The 27,365-nt window shown below is 32.9% G+C and overlaps 1 protein-coding gene across 2 annotated transcripts; it reads right to left on the minus strand.

Moving 5' to 3' along the window:
- Window positions 1-384: 384 nt before the first annotated feature.
- LOC118195140 (uncharacterized) lies at window positions 385-27,290 on the minus strand. Of its 2 annotated transcripts, XM_035366395.2 has the most exons (6): window positions 27,020-27,282; window positions 21,484-21,530; window positions 17,363-17,470; window positions 12,381-12,425; window positions 5,414-5,473; window positions 385-500 (listed from the first exon to the last, which is right to left on the minus strand). In XM_035366395.2, exons 1-6 carry the CDS (start codon window positions 27,147-27,149, stop codon window positions 459-461), a joined length of 432 nt encoding a protein of 143 aa, XP_035222286.1. In that variant the 5' UTR covers window positions 27,150-27,282; the 3' UTR covers window positions 385-458. The 2 variants fall into 2 exon arrangements, with proteins under 2 accessions (XP_035222286.1, XP_035222287.1); XM_035366396.2 differs by lacking the exon at window positions 12,381-12,425 and having other exon boundaries at window positions 27,020-27,290.
- Between the last annotated feature and the right edge of the window lie 75 nt (window positions 27,291-27,365).

Consider the following 27,365-nt stretch of genomic DNA (forward strand, 5'->3'; position numbering starts at 1 on the left):
TTAAAAAAGCAAGATTTAGAAGTTAAAGCAATGTGTATTTGCAAGATTTTTATTGATAATGATGCCAGTAAGTGTGATCATTTAATGAATACTAGAAGATCTAAGAAAATGCATTTTTTCTGATTTTATTTATTTATTTATTTATTCCTGAAAATTTAATGGGAAAGTTGACACTTTAAAGAGCTAGAAAAGTGAAAAGCACCCAAAGAAAAGTTAAAATGGTATTCGCATGTCACTTCCTCTCTGTTTCACATTTAAAGATTTCTCTCTTTTCAGTTATAAGAATTCTGTAATCCCTCTACTCTTGGTAAAGAGTGAATTGGTAAAGAGCTTCTATTATTTATCTTGTATCAATAGTGAAACAATAAATACACTAAAAAAACATGTAAATAAATATGAATTTATGTTCATTTACTCAATAGCGACAAATCTTCAAATCTAGATGTATTGTCGAAGAATCACAAGGTTATACATGGTCTTAGAACAGGCTCTAAGCAATTCTGAAATGAAACAAAATATTTTATACAATGCATTTTAAGTTTTAAAGGTAGTTTTTATTTAATTTGCTCACTTTTTTATAACTTTATTTTTTAACTAAAAATTATATCATTATATTGCATGCTAAATATTTTCTGATTTCACATATACAACTAAAGGATTAATATGGGAATTAATCAAGCCAAAAGTCACAGGGTCTATAACTATGACGGTACTGTATGTGAAATAAATCAAGAAGCTATGCTACTTTTAAAAGGAAGGATCTTTGCAAGAGATTAAATCTATGATGAAATCACTATCAAACTGTTTACTGTCATCGGGTTGGCCTCTGAGATACTACAGTCAAAAGTCGTTAATCCGGACTCGTCGGGACTTCGGCGATTCCGGATTATCGATTTTTCCGGATTATAGATCATCAGTTTAAATCTGGTAAGATGGCATGCAAAAATTACAAAATTAAAAATATGAAACCGTAATTTATGAAATAAAGAACAATTATGATCTAAAGGGTATCAAAATTTACAAAAAGAAAAAGCTTAATATTTATTTGTTTACTTTATTAAACATTTCCTTCAATGTAAGTTGCTTCGTTTCATGTGATAATATTTTCTCTTTAATTCTATTAAACAGACACAATTTCTTGTTTAGTTACAAAGTTCCGCTGTTCAAGTCCTATAATTGCTGTGTTGAGAATACCGACTAATTTGTCAATCGAAATATTTTCGTTTTCAATAACCTCTGGGTCACTTTCTTCACTATCGGAAGCGAATTATAATGACGAGGAACTTGATTTAAATCATATCAAAGACGGAGTACGTCGAGACGAAATACTAAACTTAGTACGGAATTATAATCCAAATAAAATAAAAACATCTGCTCTGAAGATAAGGATAATGTTGACAGATCAACTTCCAATCCGCGGCGTGAAATTCATAAACAGATTTCGGATTTCAAAACATATTTTCGCTTTGTAGATACAAATTACATATTAGTAAATGTATATTGGAAATTCTATTTGACATAATCTTTCTAATCTATCATAATCTAATAATGACGTTTCTGCCCCCCCCCCTCTGCCGCAGAGCAGCGTGAAATTGATAAACAGATTTCGGATTTCAAAACATACTTTCGCTTTGTAGTAAATATATATCGGAAATTCTATTTGACATAATCGAAAGTTCAAGCTTACTTTTATTAAATGGCTCTAACAGTCTGCAAAAAATAATAAGCCGGATCCAATTCGAAGATTAAGGAACAACGCAATCTGCAACATTAACTGAATTAGATAACTTTAGCTTAGCGTATAACTCCGTTACACATTAAACGCGCATGCGCACAAACATATTCGCAGCCGTAAGGGTCTTACACGCTCTCGTAAACGCCTGTGCGCATGCGTGAACGCGAAGCATGCGCAGAAAGTTTGTAGCTTTGAGGTCCGGATTATAGATCATTCCGGATTATGGGTGTCCTAATTAACGACTTTTGACTGTATAACAAAATACAGTTCCAACTGTCATAGCAGTCAACCATTGCTGTTTGTACATAATTTGGGGTGAATTTTTCCTTTGCTCTCAAAGCTTGTTTCAATGCTATGTGCATTTAGTTAAGATATACTTGCATATTAAATTTTATGATTGCTGACATTTTTTCTAGGTGTGTGGGTTATTTTGTTGCTGTGTATATTTCAAAATATAAAATACTTTGTAAAATTAAAAGCCACTTAACGAAAGAGATTCAATAATCATAAATTTCAGTTGAGAAACTGAATCTCCGAAATCTAATTCGAAGACATCCGAGAATTGTCTAAGGGGGGTTTATATCAGTAAAACTACAAGGTGTTTCATATTCAGTGGGACAAAAAGAACAGCATAGTACAAATTCTGTAATTGATTTATAATGCCGAAACAAATTAATTCTGAGACCAAATTATACATTTTTTATCTGGCATCAGCGATACGAAATCGCCGCTAGAGACGCTGTTAATCAAAATCATCCGTGCAAGAGAAAGCGCACTTTGCTTTGGAATACGCCAAAACATCGTTTATTATCGTTCAAAGATATTTCCGCGCTAAATTTAGTAAAGAACCATCGTATCGTCACAACATCGAACGGTGGGTGAAGCAGGACACAGGCTGCTTGTGTAAGAAAATCAGCCCAGAACGAAGAGTCGTAGTGGTTCAAAATATTCGCGAAACGAAGTCTCACAAAATCAACGTGTCGTGCGAGTTCGGAACTTAGTGTGCCTCATGTGATGGTGTGGCGTATGCTACGGAAATGTCTACAATTCCGACCGTAAATCTTTCAGATGGCGCAGGCATTAAAACATCTTAACAAACCGCTGCCTTCTGTCAGAATTTGCAGGGTAAGTTGGAAGCAGATGGTTTCGTGAACAGACTTGTACTTGCGTTTACGGGTGAACTCACTTTTCACATTTCTGGCAAACTTAATCACCATAATTTACGATTTTGAGGACTTGAAAAATCCACATGGTGTAATGGAACATGAGCGTTAAAGGTGAATTGTTTCTGCGCCATTTCTAACAGTTGTGTTTAGGTCCTTTTTTCTTAATGGAAAAATCAATTAACGGTTGCATTTACCAAGATATGCTGTCAGAATGGTTGTTCCCTCAGTTGAAGGAAGATGTTCCCAACTTCATTCTGCTGCAAAACTCATCGTAATAAATCTGTCCGCATCGTAATATACAGTGGCTCCCAAAAGTGTTCGTACACTTAATGATTTTCATTGAAATAGGGCTCTATCAATTAATTAAAAGAAAACATTCTGAATGAGATTTTAATAATAAGATTTATAATCTATTCGTAACAAAATTACATGAATTATTTTTAAAATATAGTGAAACTTTATTTTTAAGAAATTAATAATAAAAAAATGAGAAACATTTTATCGGACAAAAGTCTTCGTATACTGAAATATTTTTGGATAAAATAAGAATTAGAATTATCATTTGCTGCTTTTTTTAATTGTTACATTCTGGTGGCATTTAAAAAATCGTTTGTTTTAATTTTTTATTGTTTTCTTCATAATATTCTATTTATTACTGAAAAAGGGATCGCAGTCTTAAAGAAATTACAAACCGCATTCGAAAATTGATAATTTTTCACCATAGTAGTGGTAAATCAATTCGAAATATCTCTAAATTAGTTAATTTATCCCATTCTGCAGTGCAGTATGTGATAAAACGCTTTAAAGAAGAAAATCGGATTGAAAACAAGGTAAGAAAAGGTCGACCGAGAAAGTTAACTAAACGTGATGAGAGATTTATTATTAGCAAACTTGTGAAAAACCCACGTTTGAGTGCTGTAAAAGTTTCTGCAGAATTTAATTCAAAGTTTTCTACTTCAATTTCACCTGAAACTGTTCGACAAGTTCTCAGAGAAGCTGGATTGCATGGGCTTCTGCCCGTAAAAAGTTTTTTGTTAGTGAGAAAAACAGAAAGCTTAGGCTTTCATTCACAAAATCAATGATAAATACACACGAAACGCATTGGAATGATGCCCTATTTGCTGACGAAAGCAAATTTAACATTTTTGGTTCCGATGGTCGAATAACTGTATGGAGAAAAAAAAATGAGGAACTTCATTCTAAGAACTTAGTTGGAACAATTAAGCATGGCGGTGGAGGTGTTCTTGTGTGGGGTTGCATGGCAGCATCAGGACTAAGTAATTTGCTATTTATTGATGGCATAAGGAATCATTCTCTTTATTTAAATATTTTAAGAGACAATTTAAAATTATCAGCCCAAAATTTGGGTATTTTGAACAATTTTATTTTTAATCATGATAACGATCCTAAGCATACGCTCTGAACGTTCGCCTGTGGTGTCTCTATAAAAACACCACCTCAGTCGCCAGATTTAAACCCCATAGAACACATTTGGAAAGAACTGGAAGTTAGGGTACGAAAACAGATATGCGAACGAAAAGCGAACTTAAAACAGTCATGATGGAAGAATGGATGAACATTGATACAGAAATTACAAAAAAAGTAATAAATTCTATTTCTAGATGCTCAAAAGCTGTTGTGGATGCTAAAGGATATCCTACTAAATATTAATTTAACGAAAAATGAAAATATTTACTAATATGTCAAGATTTTTTGAAGGGTACGAAAACTTTTGTGAGATAAAATATTTGTCATTTTTTGATTATTAATTTCTTAAAAATAAAGTTTCGCTATATTTTAAAAATATTTCATGTAATTTTGTTACAAATAAATTATAGATCTTAATTCAGAAGTCAAACAACAAAAATCAGCGTTATATTTTCAAATTTTCACAGGACTAGTTTCGATGGTTTTACCGAACCACCATCCTCCCAATGTGAAAATTTGAAAATATAACGCTGATTTTTGTTGTTTGACTTCTGAATTAGTATTTGTTCGGCGTGTTATTGTGTCTACACAATTATAAATATTATTATTATAATATAGACTTAATTATAGATATTATTATTAAAATCTCATTCAGAAAGTTTACTTTTAATTAATGGATAGAGCCCTATTTCAAAGAAAATCATAAGTGTACGAACACTTTGGGGAGCCACTGTATATGAAGTGGTTGATAAGAAACTGAATTATAGTGAAAATGGAATTAATTAATACTTAAATGTTAGTACAGACGTTTTCTTAAAGTTAAATTATAAATTATGATGAGATCGTCTGCATTAAAAAAAATACTGTTAGAATAATGATTTAAGACAATGATTTTTTTAATATTCCTTATGCTTGTATGGAACAAAATTCAATAAAGTTTTGTAGGTTATTGTCCTGCAACCAAATGCTCCTTATAAGTGTAATTTTTTTACGTTATTGAAAATGATGTACTAGGACCACACTTCACATTAGTCATAATAATGGTAATAAAAAAGATTATGCTGTTTAAAAGCTTTATGCTTACCCCTGATTGAAGTGCACTTTCATATACTAAACTGAATGCTGGATTCTTCTGTAATTTTTCCTGTGAAGTAAAGTATTTTTATTAATTTTCTGTTTATATAATACGAATATAATATTTTAAGCCAGTATCTTACTCGCATAGAAAATCAACAGTAGTTCAGCAAACGTTTAGTTTCATCTTTTTTATTCTAAAAATAAATGGTGGTGGGGAGTCGCGGTTGTAGCTTAGAATAAGAAAAACTGAACGCTGATTAACAAATTTTTCTTGGTCACATGAATCAAAATGCAGTGAAATGTCGGTTCACGAATTTAAATTTATTCCTGAAGGCTTTTTGTTAATCGAAAAGTCTGTAAAGTGAAATTTTCAACCATAGATTTACTATTTGATTAAAGCAAAGCACTCGAAGCCTACCTGCCTAATTGAAGGGATGCTTTCGTGAAAGACTTTCTAAGGAAAACTGGCTCGCATCCACGCTACAAATGGGGAAAACCATGAAAACGCCTATGCAGCCAGCCCATTTACCTGGAATCGAGCCCAGGTAGAACTACAAGGCTATCATCACTTGGCCTCTAGTGGGCCATTTTCTGCATAGGAATTAATGTAAAATGGATTAATTCGTTCCTGAGTCGCAGATGTGTGTTTATTTAAAACTTAGCAACATTACTTTACGCACAAATGTATAACCCAGCAACTGAGTGCTATAATAAAGACTCAATTAAAACAAAATAACACTCAACTGTGACATAGATTACTTCAAAATATCTCTGAAAACTGTATATTGGCGATTTGAGTGTCCGTAAGTCGAGACACTGTTAATCATCTAATTTCGGGTGTATTCAGGTTTATTCAGATAATTTGTTCGTGATGTGAGGCATTTATGATCTGAAGTTCCATTGTATATGAATGTGATAACCGTTGTTTTGCCGAGTCCAAATACAGTACAAAGTCCAAAATCCGGACCTCCAATAGCCGAAATGATCTAATATCCAGACTACTAGCACAAAATGAACAAATAAATGAGTAAAATAATAATTTTAAAAAATCCCTCTTAAGAATGGATAATAGAATAATCAACAAAAGGAAGCAGATGGGCCGTAAAATGCGATTAACTGAGATTCCTGTCTTTTTCAAACACTCGCTGACTTGGCAATCGCATCGTGGCTAGTGACAATATATTGATTGATGTTGGCTACAATCTGCCTTGCGTTGTATTGATGTTGCTACAATCTGCCTTGAGTGGTTGTGTGTGTGTGTGGTTGGGGGGTTAGCATTTTTCGATCTGACTTGAACAATAAGTGAAGCCGCAGTGTTACTATGTCCACATATCATTTTACTAGATATAGATTGATGATCTAAAATCCGAAGTTCCGGATTTCGGACATTGTACTTGTATGTATTGAGAATATTTTTATTGATAAGGATTTTTATTGACACGCCGTTAAAATTTAGTATATAAGTATACTATAGAGTTTGGTTCTATCTGTTAGATTAAACTAACATCAAACTCTTAACAAAAGCGAATTATCTCTGTGTATTTCCATACACAGCTATAATACGACAGTCTCGAAAAGTTTTAAAGTACCTTTTTTTAAAATCAGGACTTCAACATAAAACGCACTTTTCGTGCTTGACAAACTCAAACACCACTTGCAATGTGGTAACTTAAAGTAAAAGTCAATTTAAAAAAAGTTAAACTTAGTAGACTACAAAATTGATTTAACGTGAAGTAGTCTCAAACTCCTCACCGGCATAACATTTTAAATGTCGGCAGGGGCGTAGCTAGAGGAGGACAAGGGGGAGCATCTGTCCCCGGGCGCAGAATCCAAGGGGCACCAAACTGATGTTACGACATTTTAGAATTAAATGTTTTCCATCCTTGGCAAGCAGTAGGGGGCGTGAAATCTTCAGTTGTCTCTGGGCGCTGAAAACCTACGACTCTAAATGTCGGCAGCAATAATGTAAAGCCGAAGTAATACAAGTTTATCAGAGCTAGCGAAACCTAATAAAGTGCTTTCGAGAGGAAGAAACACCCTCTGTCTTACAATTCGAAAACCCCAGCTTAAATAACCTCAAACTAATTTGCATTCTGGTAGGACAACGAAAAATAGAAGTGACAGTAAAGTCTGAAATTATAAATAACTGGTTATGTAAAATAATAGTAATAACCTTGCAATACATAAATTTATATTTGCATCGAGAAAGAAAATCATCTAAATGTAGAGATGTACGATTTCCTGCCGCACTTCGCTTGAGGATTGGTCTCTCATTAAGTCAGTAGACGTCAGAAAGTTGAGTCCAGTAGGCTTGATGCCATTTCTCAATATAAAAAAATTTGGTAAAAGCAGTCACTTTCATGCGCCCAGACAAACATAGAAGGAACTACTTTAAAATGCACAAAGTGAAGAAAAAGTATTTGTTTTCAAAACTTCATATGATTTCAAAAATGGTCATCCAACCTTTTTCGTAGTTCTTTGTCACAGGACTTCTATAAGAAATTTTCGCAAATATACACATCAGACTGCTATCCAGCTTTTCCAATGTTTACCGAATTTTCTATTCGAAAAATAGTTTCATAATTTATAGTCTCACAAAATTAATTTTTTTTTATTTTATCAGTTTCTATTAATATATGTAGAAAGATATTCGTTTCTCAGGCAGATGCGAAAACATTTGTATCCATTCCCTCAGCGAAAGGTCTTCAAAGTTTTCCTTATCCATCGGTATTTTGCTGATGACATAAAACTTTCCTGGGCTTAGTGATACTCATTCTGGCCAATATTTTCTAGTATTTTGATTTATCCTTTTTCAGTTGCTTACAGGCAAAAAAAAAAAAAAAAAAAAAAAAAAAAAGCAATATTTTATGTAGCTGGAAAGAAATAATAATTGTTATAAATGGCTATATCAGATAAGTTTAACTTGTAAGGGATAAAATTAAGCAAGAGGAATAATAATAATGCAAGTAAAATTGTCTCTCACTGTCATAGCTAGAAGAAAAGATACCGACTGACCTTTCAAATTGTAGAACTATGTTTTATTTGCATTTCATTTATATTCTTCTTCCAAGTGGGATTTTTCAAAATTTCATACGTTTTTTTCACACTGGCAGCGTTTCTGACTTTCAAATGCTGATTCATTGCCAATGTAACAGAAAATTAGCCGCATGAACACATTGTCTAAAAGGTAATAATAGAAGAATGCTGATGTGAAAACCATAAACCTTGATGTCAATGTAAGTGTTACACTTTTACTTTTCTCATGAGTAAATTTCAGTATGCGTTATTATGTAACTTAAATTTTTTACTTTTATATTCTTAGCAAGTAGAATAATATCAACGAATGTCAACAATCCTCAAAATTTTCGAATGATAACAGAAGTCTGAATATTGTCTGAAATACTTAGTGTGGAGATTCAGATTTTGTGACAAAATTTTGGTGCACCACTTTTGTTGCATTATGCTTCCATATTGAACTATCCAATTAGAATACGTCGAAATATTTACTTATTCGAAATTTCAGCAAATACGAGCAAATACGAACTATTTGCAGTAGGGTTGTGTTACTCAGTAATATTTGAAACAGTTTAATAAAGTAAAATATGTTTGGTGCATCAGTTATTGCATCAAATCTGGGTACATGCATTAGAGAATAACCTGTTACGAGAAGTTTGTTCAGAGGGTTTTTACACATTTTTAGAACGATTTCGGGGCCGTTTAACTAATATTAAAAATATAAAGAGTATTTCTTAAATGTTCCATCTGATAGCCTTTTTTTCTGGACCCTGCCTCATAATTTCCATGATACGAGGATTTTCGTAAAAGTACCAGGGGTATTGATTTTTATTCCTCCTTCTCTACCTTCCAGAGTCCATCAATAGTAATGGGTTTGCGCTTAGAAAAGGCTGCACCAGAAGCCCAATAGTCCATAAGTGAGACATCGGGGGATTGCGCAGGAATACGTTGAAAATCTATATCGCAATACCTATAGCAGTCTTCATTTTTTCAAGGAATACGTTGGTACTTTTCGAAGTATGATTATTGCTTTATCTAGATGAAGTTTCACTCTTTAAAAGTCATTGGGATAAAGAAATGGAATTTCTGCTGTAAACATAAGACATAAAATCGTTTCTTCATAGTACGCTGCGTTGATTTTAACACATTCCCCCCCCCTCTAAATTTTTCATTCATTATAAGAGAATCCTGCGACTATCATAAACCTTTTACTGAAACTTTCTTTGCATTAAAAGCAACCAGGTTTATATATTTTTTCCTCTTCGTTTTCAGTAATAAATAGACCTTCTTTTAAATTTTTTTTTATTGAAGACATTTACATTAATCCAGGCTTCATGAAGGGTCACAATGTATTTACATTTATCGCCTGCTAAATAGTTAAATAGTATCTGCGTTGAGCCACATGCCTCGACAAGAACTGATGAACATTATATTTTTTAGCTTTTTTAAGTTGTAAATCTTTTTATTATTTTATTTATTGTTGCTACAGGTCCATTTAAAGTCTTTGCAATTTGTTTCTGCGTCAGGATTACGTGCTTTTTTCGGGTATTCGTTTCGAGGATTCTTTCCATGTAGAGGTAATGACTAAAGGTTTTTCCCTTTCCGATTAATAATGTTGCTTATTTTATGCTTTGACATTTTAATACCATGTATTTCACAACGTTTAATTGGAATAGAAATTTGTTTCTTCGGAAAGTACGAAAGCAGATCCTTTAATCCACATAAGACATTTTGAATTTATTACGCTTATTTACATACGACATTTTGAAAGAAAAATAAATTTAAAGTAGTGGACGATATTTGTCATTTCAAGAAATAAGCTGTTTCCAGAAATTTTTATTCTAGAACATTTGCTGTTTTTGAATTCTTTATCAAAATCATCCTAAAAAATGTGTCAACACCCTCTCTAGTTTAAGAAGTGTTTGATAAAGATTTTTTGAAATGTTGATAACTGCATGATTTTTTAATAACAGAAACAAAGGAATACAGTACTTACTCACATAATTCTCCCCCTTTCATAATCCATCTCCATGGATTTGTTCAGCATGTGATTTAGAGACTTCTGATTTATGTTAACAGCGTAAAAGATGCGGACAGATAGGAAAATATTACATTATGGGAAGACAAATAATTAACTATAACTGAGTGCATTGAAATATTCAGAATGTAGTAAAATTAAGTACTCTATCCCTATGTATTATGTATATTCTTATGCCCTATGGTTATTCCTATCTTAAACACGTTTCTTTGGAAGTGGCACACACTAATTACAATTTTCTCCTTTAACTTTCAAAAAGTAAAGCTAGCAATATATGTATACTATATTTATATATAAAAAAGAGAAGGTAGAATTGAACAAATTTCGCTTTGATAATAGTTACATATTTATCCGCGTAATAAACCTCATCTCATTTAGAAGTAACTTTCTTCTTCGATGATGATGCCAAATATTGTTTAGCATCTCATCTAAAGGCCTTTCGGATGAAGGTTTCCTGTAAACTTTCGGTGCTTTTGGACTAGCAATTTTTAATCAGGTTTTAAGGTTGCAGCTCTTTCTGTGCAACGGAATCAATCATTATATTACTTACCCTGAGCTAATCTGCACTTAAATCGTCTTAGAAACTTTTAATCAGGTCTTAAGGTTGCAGCTATTCCCATGCTAAGAATCATTATATTACTTACCCTGAGTTAATCTGTGCTTAAGTGGTAAAAATAATAGGTAAACCACTCCTTAACACATTATAAATATTATTTTAAGAAGAATGTGTAATTTTGTCAACTATAAAACGTACATGGCCTACATGTGAAATCCAACTGCATGTGAATGCACATGTGAAATGTGCAAACCATTTCACAGCGTGTTTGCTTTATAATTTTCCTCACTCTTCCTTACGATACTTTTTCCTTTCTTTTTATCATCAGGATATTTTTTTGAAACTTGGCAGTTTGTATGCTGCTCTCCATCAAAGATGCAAAGTTAAATTTCCTTTCTTCTAAAATACATTTTTCCTCTGTTTTCCTTGTTTATGCTTTAAGTTCTTTTGCCCAGCAACTTCATTGTCTCACTTAGCAGTTGTTTCCTCAGTGGTTAAAACCCATGGTAATATGACGCTCATTTTTTTTAATAATACAAATTCTCATTTGTCAACCAAAATCACTTTTCCGAAATGGTTTTAAGTCAGAGTGTTTGACAAACCGGTTCTGAATGAAATCTCTACAAAAAGAGATAAAAAGATACTTGTATAGTGCTGACATCTTCCTGCGTCAACATTTTATTCTTCAGTTACCTCATCCCTATGTTAAATCTCCTTAAAACGTATGCCACTCCATCCTCTGATGATACATCTCTTGTGGAACAACCTTCTTTGATCCAGCAGAATATTTACATTCTTCTTCCGATGCGCTATTTTCATAATAATAGTTTTCCTCATGATGAAGGAATGGACACATTAGTTACATCTCATTACGAACGCCTATTTAACACAACTTTGATACCCATTTCAATTTTCTGAAAACATGACGCTATTCAGTGCTTAAGTATCGTAATGAGAAGAAGGCAGATGCTATAAAAATTTTCGATTCCAATTCAATAATTCGCAAACATTTCTCAGTTTTGACAAACTTGAAAAATAATACAAGTTTTCCACTACTAGAATGCTAAAAATGCATTTTCGTCATGAGAACTTAACAAGACTATGTTAAGTGTTATATATTTTCTTTTGTCAATTATAATTTGAAAAATACCCTGAATTTGGAAAACAGGAAGATACTAGACATCTTTAGGGAGGAAAGAGTAGATTTTCATTAAAGAAGAAAAATTCAAATAGTAATAATTGATTTCGAAATTTGCAGAGGTCTTTCAAGCAAAGTTAAAAAGATGGTTTGGGTTTTTCAGTGATATTGAATTTTAAAATTTCATGAAAATATTTAAATTATGTGCGATATTTATTTATACTTACCACATGATCCATCAGAGCCTGAGTGCACATGATGAAGCATCGTTTCTGAAAGAAACATGCAATACATTTTTTTTTCGTAAGAACTTAATATGCATATACATACATGAGGACACTCATACAAAACTGAGCCCGAAATTGGCACAACGGAAGATGACTGAAACACAAACACACACCAGTTTTTAAAAAGGGGAACAGCGGGTTATTTGGAACTAAAATATCTATAGATCGTTTCTAGAGAACTGAATGTGCTACAATGAGTAATATTTAGATTCTGCCGCCCAACCAAGAGAGTGGTTAGTGATATTCTGACTGCCGTACAGAAGTGCAAGGGTTCAAATGTCGGAGAAGGCACGGATGTTTTTAAATGTATAGTGTCTGTGAAGCATGAAGACACATTAAATATGTGGCGAGCCGAAACTCCTCTCGAGAGGTTGATGGTAGGGACCGAGGGGTGGGAGACGCTCAGACCCAGACCCCTGAGGTGTTCTGCATCAAAATTGGAGGCGGAACTGAGCAAAAGTAAGGCCGTCATCTATATGGTGCTCAAGGCTCAGTCTTGCACTCCTTGCTACGATAAATTTCGTGATCTTGTTCTAATGTTTGACTGTCAGACAAGTGAGATAAATCACAACAGCAACATATTTAGATCCTGGAGAAGACTACAAAACGTTGCATACTTTTGACGACTACTGTTACATTGTCCGTCATCCAAGAGTTAAATTAGTTACTAGACAGACAACTGAAGTTAACTGCATGGCGATTTAGAAAATTATTTGTCAGTGGACGTTTTGAAGAACAGATTCTGCAGGAGTAAGTAACTGCTTCTAATTATGTTTGCAAAATATCAGCAAAGCTTATTTGTATAACAAACATCCAACACTTCGTCTTTTTCTCACCAGTGCGCATAGGTATAGACGTTTACAGTGAAATCAGAAACACTGATATTGGATTCTAAATCACTGGGGCAATATGCTCATCAGCAATGAGTCCATTTTCATCTGATTATTACCATAGTGATAAGGAGAAAACAGGAAACATGCTACTTTCCCTTTAAAAGGTAAAGAGACTAATTTTTAAGTGGTATATAGTTTGTTATTAGGAGAGGTTATGATCTGCGCATAGAGGTCTAAATCTTCGACAGAAATTCTGTTTACAGATATGAAGGTAGAAAGAAGACTTACTGGAACCTCATGCTCAGTTTTTTGCGAGATCCGAGTCTATAAATCGTATTCATGGACGATTACGATAATCTTCTGCGATCTCAGATATTCAGGTATCACCGAACTGAAGATATCCAATTAAAAAAATTCGGAGCTATCAAAGTCTTCAGGTCTGAGTCCCATAGAATGAGAGTGTATTGAGCTAGGGAAGTTAATTGCATCCCATCAGGTTCTATGAAGGAGCATTTCGAAATTGAAAACTGCTTTACTTGAGGAACAGGACTTGTTACTCGTAGGCTTCTGAGCAGTCTGATACAAAATACGAAAATTCAGTGTGAGACAAAAAGGCTGAGAAATGGTCACGCCCTCTGTTAAATGTAAAGAAGGAGTATTTTTTAGTTTTGATATGAAAAGCGAATATCATACTTTGGCATCTTTTTTGGGAGGAGAAGGAGTACTGCGAATAATTGTGTAATCGCTATACCTCGGATTTTCAGACATGATTGTAAGGAAAACATATTGAATCGCTAGACTAGCATTTTTTATGAAGGAAATATTGACATGTTAGAAATAATTATAGGAACACAAGGAAACCGATGAGGCAGAACTGCACATATGTTGTAGTCTAGATAAAGTTTGGAGGTAATATTAACACGAGGAAGTGTATCTGAGAAAATTTTTCAGAAAAGTTCCTTTTGGGAAACAATAATTGTTATTTTGAATGTGTGTTTGTTTTATGATAATGTAAATAATAAAATATGTTTTAGATACTGTGTTAAAAAGTTTTTGTTGAAGGCAGGTACAGTTACAAATACAGGCAAAAGTTTGGGTCAGCTAGTCATGCCTTCCCATACTAACCAGCTCTAAAAAATGCAAGCTTAATAAGAGTTTACTAAGAAAATGTTGAGTTCCGCTGAGAAGGCTAGCATCTGAAGCTTTCCAAAGGATCTTGAGTTTACCTGTTATGGGACATCATATACTTTGCATCCAGTATTTATTAAAAGTAATAATTTAGAATATAATAAAATACATTACAATTTGAAATTCTAATTTAGGACATAATGAGCTTACAATACAATTTGAAATTCACAAATTAAATTAAGACCATTTGTTTTGATGCAACAAAAATAACAGATAAATACAATAAATAGGGAATAAGTATAATGAGATAAATATAATAAGTATTGGGAACACAGTGTTATAGTGAATTGCACTAGTAATATAAATAAGTGTCAAAGGGGTAAAACTGTTTGACAAAAAACATTAAAAAAAATCTCTGTAAGTATGAATCTGAAATCTCAGGGTGTGGGAAAACAGAAAACAATTTTGATGAGAAACCAACACAATTAAAAAAAATTAAAAATGGTATCTTGGAGCAGGTTATTGTAATTTATAAGTGGAATTCTTTTGAACAAATTCACAGGATGTAAAAGTTAATTAAATTTATGCAGCATGAGTAACTTAAACATGACCAAGATTTTGACTTTAGGAAGTGAGTGGTTGCGTTGCATAATATTTTTAGACTTAGGATACTCATGTTTATCTTCAATTAGAAATGCCAGGATATCAATGTTTGGGGATTTTATGTGATTATCATCAGTTAAGGGGCACGAGAAAGTGTAATGATAAGCAGTTCTCTGTTTTCCCCACATGTACAGATATCGGAGTTTGCCATATCTCTTGCGTAGAAATACATTGGGTAGCGGCCGTAGAGTACAAAAATATGCAAAGATGTGAAGCTTACATTGGGAATATATGTGCGTCTTCTCCTGTGAAGCATTATTCCACAGAGCTTGCCAATATTTTGAAATAAGTTGTTTTAGTTGATTATTTGAAATTTAAACGAGGCCATGGAAGGATGCTTGATTGAGCCAATAGTCTGGCTAATTCGATTGCCTGATCATTAATAAAACGGCCATTTTTTTTTGAACCTTTTGAAGGCAACATTAAAGCTGATTAGGCATGAATGTATGAATTTATAATTTGCTGAATAGATGGCTGGTAAAGAATATCTGATGTCCCTAGCAAAGAAAATTTTAAGCGCCCCTATGCATTGTAAAAGCGCTTAATTTTATTCACTAATACTCTGTTAATGAATAACAAGGGCGTAACAATACATAGCATATGCTGCGAAACCGACATAAGACACTAACTTATATTTATGAACGATTTTTTTTTCTTCTGTGAAAGCAATTCGTTAGAGAATATGATTATCGGTATGTTCAACACCATTATTTAACTAAGCTTTTATAAGTGTTCGTCACTTTCAAAGATTATCTAACACAGGTAAGCATCATGAAAGGTTTTACTGTATATTTATTCACAACTATCAAATACTATTTATTTAACATCATATTAAACAATATATTTAGCTAGACTTTAAAACCGAAAAGATTGAACTATTTATCTTTCAATTGCTTAGGTGAAAAAATTGCTTCTTTGTATCGACACTCCTAGACCATTGCCTTCTTTCTCTAGTGGTACAACTGGCCTTTATTGTATGAAGAATTTCATTACCAATACACTCACATGTCTTCTTAATGCATGTTTCGCTTTCCAATAGTTAGCAAGTGTTTTCTGTGAGAAAGTACTGGCAAGCAATCGAATTTGTAGAAACTAAATGACCCGTGTTCACTACGTGGAAACTCGTTGAAAATTTTATACTAGAAGCGCTGGTATTTCACAAGAAGGTAAAGGTAAACTTTTTGCAAGAAATTCTGTTTTATTCTAGTTCATTTTGACATTAGATTTTCATTATCTTATCACACAGTTTCGTTATATTCCAAATCTGGGCTAGTGAAATTTTAGCATATGCTGAGATTATGATGAGAAAAACTCAGAACAAAACACGCATAATTTTAGAGTTTCCTGTATAACATTGCCAGGGAAAGAGTTTAAGTTGCCTCTAAGTAAAGAAAATTTAAGCGCGAAGTCCCTAGGCAAATACATTTAATTTAAAGAAATTTAGATTCCCAGGCAAAGAAAAATTATTTTTTTCTTTATTTCTTTTATTATTATTTATTTTTAACTTTACGCGCAGTAAGAAGGCTGAGTAACAGCATGTCACCTTATTGCTCAAAGGATTTCACTATCTACAAACTGAGCTTTTATATTATTGAGAAGGTTAGCAAAAACGAAAGAGGACTTAAACTGGATTAGTTCTATAATGAAGAATGAGAAATATGCATAATGATCATACAGAATGATCTTTAACTAAAATGACATGCTAAACGAAGAAAGAACAATAAGGAGGGCAAACAAGAAAATAATTATTACATCTACGTACACGGGCTAACTTTGCAAAGAACATGAACTAACTTTGAATCACCTTCAGCATGCTAAGGAAATGTTTGATGCTAACCCTGATTATGCAATAAAGATTCGAAGCCCACCGAATTCTTGAAATAGCGGTCAACAGCTATTGCAGGTTGTAAGATAAGATGAATATGTCGAATACTATTTTAACAACTTGATATTTTTGTCGAAACATTTTATTGTTCAGATGTTTAATATAAATTCAAACAATTCTTTTGTTAACTTTATTCCTTACAATGTTCCTCATGACAATTCGATTTATTTACCCTTTATTATAATTCGCATTTTTTTAAAATTTCAAGCAAACTGATGAATAAATTATAATTGTTTCCACTAAACCTTCCTATTGTTTATTATTTTTGCTTAATGCTATTTCATTTATCAAGCATTGATTTAAACTATGCTTGTCTGCATGGTCATTATTAATGTCATGATTCTAGTCAAATTAAAATATGAACTTAAAACTTATTAATTAATTATAGTGCAAGTTGAATTGTTGCAACTTACCTTATTATCATACGTGAGATGATCGTTGCAAACATCATCCATCGAAAAATAATCTGGCAAGTATATTCCACAATTTTTTAATGTACAAGTCTGCACAACATCTTTGGTCTGAAAATAGAAGTCGTAGTTTTATGCCTTCCACAATCATGCACTCTTTTTTACAATATTTGAAGTGTTACTGTTATAAAATTAAGTCAAAAAATCTTATCTAAGGAAATTGAATTCATGTGAACTTGCAAGTGTTTCCGGAATTCAAAGTTTACTTGCTTAATTTGTTATTCAGTGCATTTTTTCAAAGCTAAAGTTTAAATGATTTTTTCTTTAAATCTTCACTCTGAGAGATGTTACATAAAATTCATCAAAAGAAAAGTATTTTGAAGCATAAACTGTTGAAGAGTATAGACGCAGATTAGAGGAGAACTCATTAGTTATTTTTGTTTTGTTTTAATTACTGGGCTAGTAATAAACTAATGTAAAAGTTGCACTCTACTATTAAAATTCCTAAATCTGGTACCGGTTTTAGTTTATGAAAGAAATCCGAAGAGAAAATTCGCTTTTACTGAAAATGATGAAAAGCAAAAGCATCATTCAGTATTTGGTTTACGCGCTGATTGAAAAGAAGCATGAGAATGACTATTTAGGGAAAGCCTGTTGGCTTACGATGGTTTTGCAGAAATTTTTTGTCGTGTGCAAAGAAATTTTTCAATGGAAAAAAAAATGTGACTGCTTAAGTAATTAAGTAATATATGTTACAAGCCTTTCACATCAGCATTAGCGTATAATAAAATTCAGCATTTGATACTGGGATAAGCAGAAAGAAAATAAAGTGGTTTTTTTTTTTTTTTTCTTTTTTTTTTTTAATATGGCGAAAGCAAACGATTGCACTCTCTCAGCTAAAGACTATTCTCCCGCTTCTCACCTGCCTAATCTTCCCTGAATAACCTTATCGTCTCTGTTACTGTCTAAACACTACATTAAAGATACTAAATTTTCGAAATAAGGTATTTTTCATAGAAATTACTGATATTGTTTGAAAGCCTAACATTTTCCCGTATTTCAAAATTAAATAAAGAACATCTTTTTTTTTTTCCCTAATGCAATTATATTGATGCTTCAAATTCACAGCTCACATATCCATTATAATTTTGGCAATAACAGATATATAATATATAATTTTATATAGGATAATTCAAAGTACTGAAAAGAAATTATAACCATGAATACTCCGATGGATTTATTTCACAAACATACGTATAACATGAAAAACTAACTTTTTTAACCAAGTTTTCTATGGACAGATGTTCGATGTGGATACTTTTGTTGACACTGCGTATGTACATGATACTTCCGTTCTGCTTATATCCATGCTAGCATAATCTGATAAATTGAATCGAATGTTTTGGCTACCGCTGATTTAATTGTTGGAAGTTCTTCAAAACTAGGGGTACAAATGTTTTGCCCGTCACCTGTAGTTGGTAAAAGTTGAATGACCAGAACATCAATGACAATCATTCAAATTAGCACGACTAATGCAGAATGGGAAGATGCTGGTAGACATAATTACATACATCAAGCATCAATATGGCACAGCAATGACAGTGTGGTGTGATGTAACCAACAATGATAATGGGGAAGGAGTCTTGATAGGTTGGGTACTTCTTTTCCTTACTCTTACAATTCCTCTTATAGCAAGTTGAGATAGATGAGCCATGTAGTGGTACTCCATGGAGGCCCTAAATACACTGCGGCTGTTTATGGTGCAGAAAACATTTGCCTTTTGAGAATCACGTTCTTCGAATTGTTTCGCTTATTTTATGATGCAACAGTGAGGAGCTATCTTTAGCAAATTCGGTTCTTAAATGTCTCTGAGTAATAATAGTTAATATCTGTACTTGCGAAAACAATGCATCACGGCCGTCTCACAGATATGATTTTTTTTTTGTACTATTCGTTTTGGATTTCCCTGTCGTCGTGTTTCCAAAAATTTTCTCAATACATTATTTCTTATTTCCTAACTCAAAACAAAATAAAATATATTTATTCATATGAAACATTCGTTTGATCTATTTTCTCCATATTTGTAGTTTCAGAGTTTGAACAAAAGCAGTAATTGCATCAATCTAGTCTAGAATTATCTTAGATATTGTAACCTAAATAAAAAAAATCATTCTTTATTTTTTGCAATCTTTTGACACCGACCTTTATATTTGGTTGCGAGAGGTTCTTTTTTTAATAATATTTATTTTACTTGTCCTGATAAATAAATTATAACTTTTGCGTTAAGTCGAAAGAATACATTTAGGGCCAGATTTCTGATTAATATGAGTGCGAAGTCGTAATTTTTATCTTATAAACTAGTTATTTATCACTGAAATGGTTTTTCTTCCTCACCTTTTTTTACCACAGTTTCGAACATTTTATGGATGGATTTTTGCTTTTTGAGCTAGCTATTCTCAATGAAAACATCTGTAATTACATTTTGTAGTTTAAAGAAAAAACAATTAACCTTCGTAAAAATTCATGAACAGAATATAAAAATTTTTACTCCTCAACTAATTTCCCCACTAGATCTGTTAAATACAATTTATGACATTTCGCAGCTAGTCACCAATTTGGTCACAGAGTATTAGTGGATATGAAAGTCACGAAACGCGATAGATACGCTCTTTACCTGACTGCATGCGAATGAGAATCTCGAAATATAATTCAAAGCTTTTGTTTTAATAATTAATTCCCAGGGTCCTTTAAGCAAGCATTCTGAATAAAACAGAAGTAAAATATTATAAAATTATGAAAAATAATCCAATAATTGCAATAGAAACCATAAAACAACAGGAAAATTTTTGAAATTTTCAGATTTATCTGATAGTCACAGAAAACTCAATATTCGTGAAATTTCAGAAAATACCCTAACATTTGTGAAAATAATTTAAATAACGATATTCGTGAAAATAAATCGTGAAATAATCGCAAAAATTCGCGTGACGATAAAGTTATTACTGAAGTTTTAAGTGTAATTATTGACACTGAACTAAGACCGTCTGATAGATGGTTAATTACATGCAGTTTTAGTTTTCCAGAATGTTCAGTCATGAGAGGAATCAGGCACATTATCAAGGAAGGGCAATGAGTGGGGCAAGAATATTCTCTGCCTGAAGAATAGAATTTTAAAAATATGGTTTTTTGTGGAGAAAATTAATATACAAAAGCCAGTTCAGTTAAAATATGCGATAACCCCAGTTTCAATCCCATATTTGTTCTGAAGCATCGCGATATGCAAAAACAATATTCCTTAATAGTCCCATCTTAGCTTTCTTCCGTCACTTTTATAACTTAACGGAAATGCTTTTCTTGCTCGTCACTAACTGCACTTAAGTTCCGCGAAAAATAAAAAATAAATAAAATAGAGATAAACTTAGATAGTACGTTTTTAAGATAATTGATAACTTACTTTCCGCAGACCTTATCCTGATACCCTGTAAAAATATGCCTAAACTGACCTTTATCTTCATCACGTTTGGCGAAGTTACGTAAAAATTGGATTTCAATAAAACCCACTAATCCGAAGTCCATTAAGCACTTTTGAAGTACTTTATAACACTGCGTCTCTGTCACTTAAATGTGAACAAATGACACATATAGCAGAATTTTATTTGCATACTTTTAGATATACGAGACATGGTAGTATTTAATATGGCATCAATCTTTCACAATCAATCTCTTTGAAACAAAGCGTATAATATTTAAATTTATAGTCCCTGAAAAGTAGTTGGAAAATATTCTAATAGAAAAAATATTTCCGAAAAAAAAGTAATGTGAGTTATAATAATAAGTAAAGTGATAATCTTAAAATTGTTAATTAATTATCATATTATTACAATTACATATAAAAGAATACAAACTTAAAATGAAAACGTGGTCAATTAGTTTTTCCTAATTTAAGGAGAATCAGCACATTACGGAAGAAGTATAATTATCTCATTTGCCTATATAAAAAGTATACTTCATCTCCAGATTACTAAATGGTAAAAAGAATCAACTGCATATAAAGCTAACAGTGATGAGAAGTTTTAAATGAATTAATGATGAATTAATAGAAAGAGAACCAATGCTTTATTTACCTCAGCGGCTAAAATCAGCCAGCAGTCTCTCAGATATCGAAAAGTAGCTGAAAAGAATGAGTAATATCAGCATTAACTACCTCGAAAGTAACAGAGTTTTAAAAAATAACATCTGACACGAATTAGCAAAGCTAAAACTGATTAAAAATATTTTGCGTGCGAATTATTCCTCTAAATTTACGTCATGGTAAATTAAAAATTTTTTTTATTGATTGAAAATAAACCTTTACCTAAAAAGAGGCGAAATTCTTGTAAATTTTGAAAAAGATGTTTAAAGAAAATTTTTCATGTGCTTAATTTCATTCGTAGAACTATTTATGACTACGCACTGCCCCATACACAATTTTTAAATGTATCTCATGTTAAATTAGTATTTATGATGATACATCCACGTACTTACGTCGTTTCGTATTAAGTCAAAACACTTCATATACTAATAAGTATTTTAGATAACTGTTCCTTATAATTATATTTCAACACTTTTGCATCATGATTCTTTTACCTTTTAATATACATACGTATCTCAATTTCGAATAAATTTCTAACTTTAATTCGTAATATATTTCATATAATGCACATTAGTGACAACACTTTAGACAGGTTTTCCGAGTGTGCCTCTAATTAATTTTATTATAGTCCTCAAGTGTTTGCAAACAAAGAGGAATTTTCAAACAGCGAGCTTCGAAAATACGCATGATCCATCTAAAATATTTTTGCTGAAAACTATTTATGCTGAGCTATTTTTTCTGAGCTATCTGTTCTGAGAGCCTATATTTGATCCCCTCCGATTACGGTGGTTTTCGTCAGATGGCGCACTGCGCATAAAAAATCATTTGTGTAATAGAACTTGCAAGGAATTTGTGTAATAGTTGTAATTGTGTCATTGTGTAATATCTGTAACAATCGCTGTCATTTATGTAACAGAATTCGAAGGTAACGATCACACCAAATCATCAAAATGAGAATATTACTCAGGTTCTCTGGCATCTTATCTCTGATGGCAGTGGACCCAGGCTAGTAACTCCGGAGTCTGATGTCTCCTCGTGACCCCTCACAGCCACACTGCTAGGTGGACCGCGGATGACCAATAATTTTTATAATTGGAAAAAAAAAATAACACTGTACGCAGAATCTGTAAATATACTGATGAAAAATGGAATCCCAACACCAAGAAGAAGAGCGTTTGGGACAGCTGAAGGTTTCGCCGCCCTCCTGTTTGCCAAGAATAAACAGCGAGCTTCGAAAATACGGATGATCCATCTAAAATATTTTTGCTGAAAACTATTTTTGCTGAGCTATTTTTTCTGGGCTATGTGTTCTGAGAACCTCCTATATTTGATCCCCTCCGATTACGATTTTCGTTAGATGGCGCATTGCGCATAGAAAATCATTTGTGTAGTAGAACTAGCAAGGAATTTGTGTAATAGCTGTAATCGTGTCATTTTCTTCTAAAATTCCGTCACATCAGTTTGCTCCCCCTGGATGCCGTTCCCAGGAAACGACTCCTCCCTTGCTCCGTGTTTGCTACGCCACTGAAGAAATCAGTTCAGAGGAATGCAAAAGATTTGTCTAGGTAACCTATATGATTAATGTTAATGTTTCAAGGTTACAGGTTAAAATATGCACGAGATGAGCCAAAGTGCCATTTTAAATTGAAATGGTGGTACATTAATAACTGCTGTAGTCACCACGATGTTGAATGCAAGCATGCAAATGCACATGCAATATATCGTACAGGTGCCGTATCCCATTTTGTGGGATGAAGTTCCATGCCTAAGTCAAGTCAGCAACAGTACGTGCTGGATGATGACGTTGTGGATGTTCTGGATTTGTCGTCCAATAATGTCCCACACATACTCGATTGGAAAAAGATCGGAGGATTTCGCAGGCAAAGACATTCTGTAGAAAAAGCTAGATGATAATAGAAATAGGGACAAGGGTTATTCTTTAGGAAAATGCTCCTGGAATATTACTCAAGAATAGAAGCAGTATAATCAACTGTCTGATGTGCAAATTTGCTGCCAAAGTGTGTAGGATAACGAGGTTTCTGCTATCATAGAAAATTGATTCACAGACAAAAACTCCTGGTGTATATCCAAAGTGTCTACGCCGCAGACAGCTTGGCTCCAAGCCCACACCTGGCCTCCTTCTGACCAACAAGTGGCCATCACTGGCATCAAGACAGAAACGGCTCTCATCTGAAAACACAACAGATCTCTACTCCACCCTTCAGTGAGTCTTAGCTCAATACGATCGAAGTGGCAGATGGCAGTGATTTGAAATTTATGATATGGCTGCTACAAGGCGCCTGTCTCGAAGCTTTCCCTCAAATAATCGATCTTTTAAGGCCTGTTCCCACTGGGGTTTATCTGAGCTAACGGAGTCAGTTCCATGTGTCGATTAGCTCCGCTGTGCCTGCAGTTCAGATTTTTCAACTTGCCGCCCTATGGGAAAAAACTGGTTTTGGAGATGGGTCGGCTACGTCAATTGTGTTCGTTAGCTCAAATAAACCCCAGTGGGAACGCAGCTTTACAGTTCACTGTATCACTCTAGTCCTAGAAAAAGCTCGAAGCCTGCTATAGATGCAGTGCGATTCACCACAGATATGTGGCGAATACCGTGGTCTTCTCCTTGAGTGATAGCACGTGTGCAGCCGAGCCCCGGCCTTCTTGAGGCAGTACTTTTTCGTGACCACTGCTGCCAGTATGCATGCACATTAGACAAATATCTGCCAAGTATTTGTGCAATATCGTGAAAAGAAAATCCACCTTCTCGTAGACTTATAACGCGACCTTGTTCATATTCAGTAAGCTACTGATATTACCATCCTTCTCACCTGAAAGTTCTTGATTCAAATCTCGCTCACAAGGCTCGGACTTAAAGATAAATAAATGACACAAGGTTTACATCGCGTATTTAAAGATTTGCATGTACATTAGTAGCATTACTAGCGCCGCGGATTCGCACTTCTTCGTGTACCCGAAATGTTAATAGACGTCATCTTTCAGATATGCATATGGTTCAGAAGTCGAAATTTTATTTATCTAGCACAACTCTTTCTTAGTAATGGGCTTTCATTTTCTATCAATGTATAAAGTATAAATATTACAAGATCACGCACAGGTACGTCTGGAAAAAATTGTTAGTTTCAAATGTAAAACTCAGGAAAAAAAAAAAAAAAAAATCTAAAATTTGAGTAAGGAAAATATACCTGCGAAGTCGAAAGCTTCTAAAGTTAACATTTTGCTGAAATTAACAATTACCAAGTATTATGGCGACCCTTGTTCTTGGTTTGAATTCTGAAATTAGTTTAACAGTTTCATTTAACCAAAATGAATATCTCAATTCACTTGATTTGTTATTTAAAGACACCTTCGGACGGGTTAGCTTTAAATGCTGTCAGTGGATTATCGTTAACCAGCGAAAATTCTAGAAAAGCTCTTGATTAGCTGACACACCATTTCAGCAGAGATGACTTAGTAATTAATGCACATTCAGATTCAAAACAATATATTCAAAATGGCAAGACAAAAGTCTTTATTTAATATATCTTTACTGAAAGTTAGCCCACAACAATTGAATGGGCTCACAAACTTAAAATTTGTTTCCTTTTCCAACCCATTTAGTAAGTGTGAGCTAGTAGTTTTTACAGATTTTCGATATGGAAGAATTTTTGCATTTCTAGCATATTTCAAATAGGAGCGAACCAAGGGTTTCTTTATTGTTATTTTGTTTTGGGGCGATTGTTGGCTGATGGAAAAGAGTTTATCATTCGGCTTCCCCGTTCCCACTGGGGTTTATCTGAGCTAACGAACACAACTAACGTAGTCGACCCATCCCCCAAACCAGTTTTTCCCCATAGAGTAGCAAGTTGAAAAATCTGAACTGCAGGCACAGCGGAGCTAGTCGACACAGGGAACTGACTCCGTTAGCTCAGATAAACCCCAGTGGGAACGGCGCTTTACGAAAAACGGGCCAAGGCTCGTTTCTACGGCAACAGACAGCTACAGACTAACTGGGGAGAGCTTTTCTTATGATAATAGACAGACTGTAGCTGACAGGTCAGCAAAACTCAACCTTCAGTTTTCATGTCTTGAAAGCGTGATTTAGGATAATATTAAATTTATAATAACACAACTCTAACATTATATTTGTTTTAAATACAAACTCAAGTTTTTTTTTTTAATAAAGATTTTCTTAAATTAAATATATTTCACAAAGCAGGTGTGTTCACATTATGAGAAGAAGTGATTATCAATACATCGATTTGGATTGAATATGTAACATGGATGAGGTGTACTAAAAACGACATCATATAGTTACTCATATTCTTATAAAATACCAGTGTTCCTATTTTAGTTTAATATTTAATCTTTTACGTAAAGTTTTAAATCTTTCACTGCATATTTTTAATACAACTTCCAGGTTACATAATAAGTATATAGAAAAATAGTTTAGAAATAAAAAAAATAAATGAAAACACACACATAGAAAAACAGTTTGGGCATAAAAATACAAATCCATGCTGCCTCATTTATAACTTCAGTTTGAAGAAGGTAGGTGTTGTAGTGAATTCGATGAACAATTATTTGCAGCTTGCAGAATAAATAGGAATATTAATGAAACAAACAAATTTGCTTTGATATACGTGTATAAAAGGCTAAGCAGTGATTAACGTAAGTAAAGCATAAGCAATGGATTACAACTCAGCTATAAAATACAGTTTTGAGGTAACTGCCAGGTGAAATGGCATGGCCAAAAAAATATAATTAACTAGTACTTGAAATGCAGCATATCTCGTCGGAAAATTTTATCTCGGAATCCAGATTCTTATTAAACCCTTTAAAAGCCACTATGATTACTAATTTCAATTTTTTGGGGGGATTATTTATGGATATTTCACAGCTATTTTAACTGCATCATGATTTTTGAATACATGAAACTATTAGTACTTTCGACCCAAAAATTAACATTTCGATTTTTATAAATCTTCCTAGCTATAGGATAATACAGGAAATGAAAATGATGAATTTATCTGTCATTAGCAGCTGCCCTAAAAATTCTAATAAAGAAATTATTATAACAATAATAATTTCTTTTCATAACAATCTCAGATGCAGTTTACATTTAGATGTAACATAAATGTGTAATACAAGAACATAATTGTGTAATTAAATATGTGTAATATAAAAGTACTAGTTTTATAAAAAAAAAAAAAAAAAAAAAAAAAAAAAAAAAAAAAAAAAACACCTCATTACACCTTTGGGAATTTCTAAAGACAAAGAAAGAAAGACAAATTACGAAATTTTGAGTTGAAATTAGTTTTGTTATTTTAAGAAAGCAAATCCTATGAAAAATGCATAAGAATTTAAATTGTATTTGAATTTTTCTTTTAGGCAGCAAGTAGTATTAATAAAAAAATAAAATAGATTTATAAATTCTGCTTTTTGAACTGAAGCAAAATATTAGAGAATAAAGTACTGCAAATCATAAGAGTAATTTAAAAAAATTCCTTTTAATAATCTACTTATCTTACTTTTATCACATAACAATCCCAGCAAACATCGAAATAATAAGTCTGCTTTTTCACTGTCAGTAAAACTCCAGATTATCCACAAAGCCATTAAATTCCAAAAAAGGCACTTAATCCAAGTCCTGAATTTCATTCCTATGTTATTTCAACATCAATCTGTTAATGCATGTGCATTTTCAGTAGAAAAATTTCTCTTCTGTTTCAAGTAAGCCACGAGTCTGCCAGCAGCACAAGCAATATTTCCTCAAAATAGTCTCCAGATTCGTGAGTATTAACTGAAACTTCCTGCGAACCAGGGAATGACGTTTCTCGAGTCGTAAAACTTGGCTTCTTATTTGTTCAAGTTGCA

This window comes from Stegodyphus dumicola, chromosome 5, assembly GCF_044657685.1.
Source record: "Stegodyphus dumicola isolate Sdum_Otavi_A_Nest chromosome 5, ASM4465768v1".
In the NCBI taxonomy this organism is placed as follows: Eukaryota; Metazoa; Arthropoda; class Arachnida; order Araneae; family Eresidae; genus Stegodyphus; species Stegodyphus dumicola.

Excerpts from the sequence above, each read along its gene's own strand:
- LOC118195140 (XM_035366395.2), bottom strand. The coding sequence starts at position 27,149 with ATGAAATTCAGGACTTGGATTAAGTGCCTTTTTTGGAATTTAATGGCT. Across the intron at positions 12,426-17,362 it reads ATCTCACGTATGATAATAAG|AAACGATGCTTCATCATGTG; the intron begins GTAAGTTGCAAC and ends TGTTTCTTTCAG. Across the intron at positions 501-5,413 it reads AAAGTGCACTTCAATCAGGG|AATTGCTTAGAGCCTGTTCT; the intron begins GTAAGCATAAAG and ends GTTTCATTTCAG.